The 8796-nt window shown below is 31.3% G+C and overlaps 1 protein-coding gene across 1 annotated transcript; it reads right to left on the reverse strand.

Moving 5' to 3' along the window:
- Nucleotides 1-3616: 3616 nt before the first annotated feature.
- LOC142220965 (uncharacterized) lies at nucleotides 3617-8569 on the reverse strand. The gene is made up of 4 exons (XM_075290419.1): nucleotides 8327-8569; nucleotides 8216-8268; nucleotides 4212-4400; nucleotides 3617-4149 (listed from the first exon to the last, which is right to left on the reverse strand). The coding sequence occupies exons 1-4, from the start codon at nucleotides 8367-8369 to the stop codon at nucleotides 3679-3681; spliced, it is 756 nt and encodes a 251-aa protein (XP_075146534.1). The 5' UTR covers nucleotides 8370-8569; the 3' UTR covers nucleotides 3617-3678.
- Between the last annotated feature and the right edge of the window lie 227 nt (nucleotides 8570-8796).

Raw genomic sequence — 8796 nt, forward strand, 5'->3', positions numbered from 1 at the left:
AGTGTCTATAGAGAAAAACTTTTGACAAAATTTTCCATAGAAATAAAATTTCGACAAAATTTTCTATAGAAATAAAATGTTGACAAAATTTTCTATGGAAATAATAATTTGCAAAAAGTGCCTATAGAGAAAAAATTTTGACAAAATTTTCTATAGAAATAAGATTTTGACAAAATTTCCTATAGAAACAAGATTTTGACAAAATTTTCTATAGCATTCCATTATTCTGGCTCTGGCTTTGCCCTTCTCTAGTTATACAATGAGGATCACATCCAGAAAACTGTGACAACCACCTTTCCAACTTTTCTAAAATCCATCAGATTATTACCCAAAACCGTTTCTTTTTTTCAGGGTATACGACAAATGTTTTACATATTGCACACAATGAAAATTTCGAACGTTCTCTTTTTATTAAGTGATGATGATGACGATGATGCCTTCATGAACTATCATTGTTTTAGTATTTCGCGTGCGAATGTACATTGCTCACTAAACCTCATAGGGAAAATTAATTGAAATCGATCGAGTTAAATTATTTAGTTTTACTACACGTTCATATGTGCGATACGCATGGGTGTGTGTACATAGTAGAAAATGACCTGAAAGACAAATGTTTGGCCGAAGACGAATTCCGAATTCAGAAGGCGAAATCAGTTGTTTATCTAAAAAATTTCTCTTCTTAGTCCTTAACCCTTTCACCACCAAATTTAATATATTAAAAAACGTTAGATTTTCTTCTTTTTACCTGTACTAACAGTATATAGAAAAAATTGTAAAAATCTATATGAGATTGTTCTGGAGATTTTTTTCTTGAATTGTGACCAAATGACGCTATTTGGTCTATAATATCGGTCAAAAAGTGAACAAATACAAAACAGGATCGAAAATAATATAAGTTTTGTATATTAATTTAGTACAGACGTACAGTAGAATTGGTCTCAAAATTGCGTATTTAGATTACAGCCTCTACTTTAAAATACCATCGAAAATTAAATCGAAACTAGGCAGTAGGGAGTTATAGTTTGTTGTCGTTTTCCAGTGTCCTCTGTAGTGGGCATCGGTAGTCAAAGGGTTAAATGACCGTACCTTAATGCCGACACTTAAATCGGCATCGTTGAAACAGCTGACCCTATTTTTATACCCTCCACCATAGGATTCAATTTGTAACACATCGAAATATTGGTCTTAACATATATATCCCATAAAGTATATAGAAAGTCGTGGTAAAATTCTGGGTTAATCTAGCAATGTCCGAAATAAGCTATCGACTTGAAACTTGGCACAAGTGGTATTAATTGATGTAGGTCGGATGAAATTGGAGATTTTGGGGGCCCTTGTGCGATAGAAATGAAGTCATTCTCATTGGGAGCATGCTGAGCATGGTTGCCACAGTTAGTAGAAATTCAAAAATCTTTTTTTTTTTGTTTTTTTTGGGCCAAATGAAAATACCTATGTTAATTAGACAAAATTCTATAATTTCTTTGAAAGAAAAGGCTTATTCCCATACCAACCTCCAGAATTTGATCAAAAATTTTCAAATGATAATTTCTAATTTTTGTAGATTTTTTGCAGAATTCTTTGAAAAACTTTTTTGGTTATTTTTTTTTTGTTCCCGTGGCAACCGCGGTGCTGTGTCCTCTTGGAATGTCCATGGTCTGCTCATACTGTCTTTAGGACATTTTCCCTATAATATTGGGTTTTTATTTTGTACCCACGCACCAGGGTTCCAAATTGATTTGTTTTTATAATTCTGCAATTTTTGAACGGATAAAGATATGTGTGAAAGCTGAGGTGTTTCCTCTAAGTTAACAAGTTTGTGGGTCCCTAGTAGGTCCACGAACAAACATGTAGGGGTTAAAAGTTGGTCTCCTCAGGGGTATGAAATTTTGTTTTAGTTGTCAAATCCGAAATTATGAAGCGATTTCGATGATATTTTCTTTGCTGGATAGAACTTGTAAAACTATCGCGTGCGTGTGCGAATATTTTTTATAGCTTGCGAGATATGGGCTCCTAAAATTTTTTTGCAAAATTTTAACAAAATAGGGTCAGCATTTTGAATCTAGAAGGTCCATTCCTTGTTTTATTATTTTAATTGCATACCCTACAAAATTCTAAGCATTTGAGAAGAAAAAAAATCTCCACAAAATTTTCCATAGAGATAATATCTTGACAAAATTTTCTATAGAAATATAATTTTGACAAAATTTTCTATAGAAATAAAATGTTGACAAAAGTTTCTATAAAAATAAAATTTTAACAAAATGTTCTATAGAAATAAAATTTTGACAAGATTTTCTACAGAAATAAAATTTTAACAAAATTTTCTATAGAAATAAAAATTTTGACAAAATTTTCAATATAAATAAAATTTTTGACAAAATTTTCAATAGAAATAAAATTTTGACAAATTTTTCTATAGAAATAAAATTTTGACAAATTTTTCTATAGAAAAAAAATTTTGACAAATTTTTCTATAGACATAAAATTTTGACAAATTTTTCTATAGAAATAAAATTTTGACAAAATTTTCTATACAAATAAAATTTTGACAAAATTTTCTATAGAAATAAAATTTTGACAAAATTTTGTATAGAAATAAAATTTTGACAAACTTTTCTATAGATATATTTTTTCTGTACAAAATTTTCTATAGAAATATAATTTTGACAAAATTTTCTATAGAAATAAAATGTTGACAAAAGTTTCTATAAAAATAAAATTTTGACAAAATGTTCTATAGAAATAAAATTTTGGCAAGATTTTCTACAGAAATAAAATTTTAACAAAATTTTCTATAGAAATAAAAATTTTGACAAAATTTTCAATATAAATAAAATTTTTGACAAAATTTTCAATAGAAATAAAATTTTGACAAATTTTTCTATAGAAATAAAATTTTGAAAAATTTTTCTATAGAAGTTTTGACAAATTTTTCTATAGAAATAAAATTTTGACAAAATTTTCTATACAAATGAAATTTTGACAAAATTTTCTATAGAAATAAAATTTTGACAAAATTTTGTATAGAAATAAAATTTTGACAAACTTTTCTATGGAAATAAAATTTTGACAAAATTTTCTATGGAAATAAAATTTTGACAAAATTTTCTATAGAAATATAATTTTGAGAAAATTTTCTATAGTAATAAAATTTTGTATAGAAATAAAATTGGGAGAAAATTTTCTATAGCAATAAAATTTTGACAAATATTATATATATATATATATATATATATATATATATATATATATATATATATATATATATATATATATATATATATATATATATATATATATATATATATATATATATATATATATATATATATATATATATATATATATATATATATATATATATATATATATATATATATATATCATTAAAATTGAGCCCATAAAACAAAATCGATGATAATGACGAAATCTTTCATTCTTGTGAATTTTCTGTTAATCACTGATATTATCCGTACTATTAATGAATAGATTCATTATCGTAATAAAAACGTTTCATTTTATTATTAGCTCACTTTTAATGACAAATTTTGTTAATATAAGGAAGTTTTTCCATCAGTGTAACTCACGCGAAAAATGTGTCCAACATAGAAGAAAATTTTTCAAATTTAAAAAAAATCTATTTAATATCATTTTTTAATCTAAACATAATTTTTTTTTCTAAATCATATAAATAACTTGTTGACTTGTCTTATGTTCAGGTCCTATCCGATCGGCAAATGATTTACCATTATATTTGAAATGTGTATAGGGAATTGTATTCAATACTTTAAAGCCAACTGCTTTACCCACACTTTGTGAGATATTCGATGTCCAGAGGGCAGTGACAGCTTGAGGGCGTCGTGATCTCAGCGATGGATGCATGCATTCTAGACCTATGCCTTCCTTTAGCTCTTTGGCCAATTCGATGGTATGCTTGGCCAAAGTCTTTGCAATACCTTTCTGGCCCCATTCTGGAAGGGTTGCCAAGAACATTAACTCACAGGTGCATTGTAAATTGAAATTTTCGAAAACATCAAATGCGGCGTCGGCCTCAATCATATAATCCATCAAAGATTGAGCTTGTGGTGATTTGGCCTTTTCCTTGCGGAATTTCAAGAAAAATATATCATCGCCATTATCGGGAATGAACTGAAATGAATTGATTTGTCTCATCAATATTTGATATAAGGTTCAAGCATTTGCTAACTTACCTGAATTTTGTTAAAGGATACTGCTATCGGTTTTCCCGTTGCCTTTTCAATAGCAATCAATGATACACCATCTTGACCCGTTATTTTACATAGCTCTCGTAGTTCTTGGCGTGCCTGTACATTTTCGGGAAGGTTGATCTCAGAACCAATGCTAACCGATTCATATAAAAAGAAGGAGCCATTCAAGACCTAAGAGAAAATATATTTTACAATTAAAAATATATTTTACAATTATATAAGCTTAAAATTATATATTGTATGAGTCGTACGAAAATAAGTACAAAAACGCGAACAAACAAAAAAATACAGACCCTTGTTTACTATTCATTTTAACTTCCAAAACGAAATGCGCAATCGTCTTATTATTTCAAAACCACAACATTTTAGAATCTGTTAAAAAGGGTGTGAAGTTAAAGTTGTTTTAGCGAAGACACAAACCACTTTAATTTTTTGCATTTTCGTTTTTGTTGCGAATTTAAGACTTTTTTGCAACAAATTAAATATATTTTGCTTCATTACACATTTTCTGAACGAAAATGCGTGTATACTTAACATAATTTTGAGCAAAAAGTTATTTAGAGTCATATAGATGCAATTCAAAAAAAATATGGAAAGATGGATTTTACATTCATTGGACTTTTTCGGGCATTTCTAGGAAGAGTTAAAAAGCAAAAGTGGGTATAGGGCATTAGCTCGGAGATAGGAGAACTCTCCCGCAAAGAGGGCAGAGGCGTAGGTCATCTAGTTAATGAGATAAAGGGGGGCACGTTCATGTAAATTCTAATAACTATAAACCCGTTCTGGGGCATAGTTTTTAAACAAATTTAATTGATTCTATTAGCTTTAAGGGCGTAGAAGACTATTCTGGAGATTCCATGAGAGTAGCTGGGCTTTAAGTCTGAGGGGGGTCAATTATATTTAGGCCAATTTTGTGGGTCGATTTTCGAGCATTTCTAGGAAGAGTTAAAAGGCAAAAGTTGGTATTTCACTTTAGCCCCAAGCCAAGAGAATCCTCTCTCCCAAATGCCAGAGGCGTAGGTCATATAGTTAACGAGATAAAAAGGGGGACATTAATGTATTTTCTAACAGCTAAAAATCATTGCTGGGCAAAGTTTTTACAAAATTTTAATTGATTCTATTAGCTTTAAGTGTGTAGAAGACTATTCTGGAGATCCCATGAGCGTCTGAGGGGGGTCAATTATATTTAGGCCAATTTTGTGGGTCGATTTTCGAGCATTTCTAGGAAGAGTTAAAAGGCAAAAGTGGGTATAGCACATTAGCCCCAAGCCAGGAGAATCCTCTCTCCCAAATGCCAGAGGCGTAGGTCATCTAGTTAACGAGATAAAAAGGGGACATTAATTTATTTTCTAACAGCTAAAAATCATTGCTGGGGCATAGTTTTTACAAAATTTTAATTGATTCTATTAGCTTTAAGGGTGTACAAAAAAAATTAAAGTTAACTTCACACCCTTTCAGTTATATTTAGTCAAATTATGTTACAGCCAACAAAGTCATAACACGGTGAAAAAAATAGCTCTGCTGTATTCCCGACCAAGCGCCGTCTTTTACATACACTTTTTTAACGCCTCTTACTTAACTTACTCTCCAAAATGCCCTACGTGCAAAAATTCAACGGATTGAAATCCGAAGATTTTGGTGGCCATTGGCGCTAGAAATGAAGCGAACAAGCTCATTCTTAAGTCATTCTCGATTGGCGCTCGCTTATTTCTCTAGAAATAAAATTTTGACAAAATTTTCAATAGAAATAAAATTTTCGACAACATTTTTATAGAAATAAAATTTTGACAAAATTTTCTATAGAGATAAAATTTTTCCAAAATTTTCTATAAAAATAAAATTTTTACAAAATTTTCTATAAAAATAAAATTTGTACAAAATTTTCTATAGAAATAAAATTTTTACAAAATTTTCTATAGAAATAAAATTTTTACAAAATTTTCTATAGAAATAAAATGTTGACAAAATTTTCTATAGAAATAAAATTGAGTGACGACACGACTCTACAGTGACCGAATACCGCAAGTCCTTATCAGCTACTGGTATCACGAGCAGCAAGACACGACATCGTCTTGATACCGCGAGTCCTCACCTGCCACTGGTATCACGATCAGCCAGACACGATTGGTGCAGTGAGTCCTCGACAGCCACAGTCCTTTCAACCGTTTACCACTTTATTAATTGGATACAGTGAGTCTTCACCAGCCACCGTTGCCATCACCTGCTAGACACGACATCAATTGGATACAGTGAGTGGCGTGGCCTACCCAGCTTATTCCACCGTCACCGAACTGAACCGAGAAGTGATACGCCACCGTGAACCGATTAGTCATTAGCCAGATCGATAGTAAAGGCTGCAAGACATTAGTTATGTACCGCCCTGGCAACTCAATTAATTTTCAATAAACACTCACCATAAAACCTAAACCTCTTGTATTCTCTTTGTCTCTGAAATAAACAAATTTCTGTGACAAACCCGGCCCCGTGAGCAACACCCTAGCCTTGGGGCGAAAACCTGTCGTTACAGTGGCGCCCGAGCAGGGACATAGAGACACAACGAAATAGAGGAATCCTTTTCGGACTAGTGGAAGTGAGTGAAAGTTTAATATGAGTGTGCCGTTGCGAGCTTCGTGGGCCTATAGTCTACACAAATAGGATCTCATCAGCTATTTGACGGAATTCAGACGGAAAACTAGTGGAAATGTAGATGAATTGAGACGGCGATTTGGACAACTGATGGGAGAGGAGCATTAGTCCCAAACTTTGAAGCGACTATTATGTTACAGTAACAAGAAAAGCATGACTCGTCATCAACAAATACAGAGGCCAAGTCTATACCTTCAGGCAGGATGTTTATTCTGCAGACCGACGCCAGCGATTACGGCCTGGGTGCGGTTTTTACGCAAAACTTTGAAGAAGGCGAACGAGTAATCGGATGCACAAGTCGGACACTAAACGGGACAGAAAAGAATTATTCGGCAACTGAGAAATAATGCCTTACCATACTATGGGGTGTTCAGAAGCACTTAATGATTACAATCCATAGATAATTCAACTGGTCGATTGGCTCTTGAGCTCCAGCAATACACTTTCACCGTCTCCTACCGGGGCTCAGGACATAGTTGCGGATACGTTGTCTCGCCAGCCCATGGAGACGCTACAGAGAGCGGTGGAGGAAGCTAGCGAGCAATGCGCATGGACGGCTAAGATGATGGCAAATGTGTGTCGTGAGCCTTCAAAATATCCGGGCTACTCGATAATTGGTAAGCAACTTTTTCGGCATATACAACAAAGCCACAGCGACGATCACACGCCATGGAAACTATACGGTCCGGTTCAGTTACAAGAAAGAGTATTGGAGGAGAACCAGCATTCCAAGTGGAAATTTTGTCAAATTTTCTATAGAAATAAAATTTTGACAAAATTTTCTATAGAAATAAAATTTTGACAAAATTTACTATAGAAATAAAATTTTGACAAAATTTTTTATAGAAATAAAATTTTGATAACATTTTTTATAGAAATAAAATTTTGACAAAATTTTCTATAGAAATACTTTTGACAAAATTTTCTATAGAAATAAAATTTTGACAAAATTTTCTATAGAAATAAAATTTTGACAAAATTTTTTATAGAAATAAAATTTTGACAACATTTTCTATAGAAATAAAATTGTCTATAAAAATAACATTTTAACAAAATTTTCTAAGAAATGAAATTTTGAGAACATTTCTTATAGAAATAAAATTTTCACAAGATTTTCTATAGAAATAAAATTTTGATAAAATTTTCTATAGAATAAAACAATCACACAAAATAATATATAAACCGATCTACATACATATTTCATAATTTGTGGGTCCCATAGGCGTATGAAAACATATTGATTGTAGATAAACGAACCGACCTATTATTAGCGCCTAAACACTCATTATCGTCATCAACGTAATAATGACCATTTGATTGTTTTAATTCATTCTACTCACATCTAATGATTCCTCCAACTTGTCTTCTGTTAGAGAACGTATTTCTATCTGGCCTGCAAAATATAATCAAATTAACATAGATTTGTTTTAATAAATCCCAAAATTAAATACCATCACAAATAGTGCTCCAAAGTCTTCCATTAGAGGCTTGCATTTTTTCTAGAAGTTTTTGTTTTTACTTTCTGGAATGTGTAACAAATTCTTATTGATTGAGAAATTCCAGCTTGTTGTGTTACTATAATCCAAAATGTGCGCGGGAGAAATGTTGTAATATTCCGAATAAGTTTTGCTTAAATTAAGAGAAACACGTCTGAACCGATTGATGGTACGAGAGAGACTGATTAAATGGGACGAGACTAAACTAACGCTTTGTGGTAGATTATTCTAATCATCTTATGCTGAAATTGGGAAGAGATAATAATTTGTGTTAAACAAATACCAATACATATGACCATGAATTAGGGTAGGTAGACAAAAATATTTTTCTACAGAATTTTGAAACTATTTCTAAGAAGGATGGATGGACACGAAAATTAAAATTTTTAAAGATATTGAATTTATCGAAAATTTTGACAAAAATT

Source organism: Haematobia irritans, chromosome 1, assembly GCF_050003625.1.
Source record: "Haematobia irritans isolate KBUSLIRL chromosome 1, ASM5000362v1, whole genome shotgun sequence".
NCBI lineage: Eukaryota > Metazoa > Arthropoda > Insecta > Diptera > Muscidae > Haematobia > Haematobia irritans.

Coding starts and splice junctions, on each gene's coding strand:
- LOC142220965 (XM_075290419.1), bottom strand. CDS start 8,369: ATGCAAGCCTCTAATGGAAGACTTTGGAGCACTATTTGTGATG. Junction 8,269..8,326: donor TTGGAGCACTATTTGTGATG/GTATTTAATTTT, acceptor TATATTTTGCAG/GCCAGATAGAAATACGTTCT. Junction 4,401..8,215: donor AGTTGGAGGAATCATTAGAT/GTGAGTAGAATG, acceptor ATTTTCTCTTAG/GTCTTGAATGGCTCCTTCTT.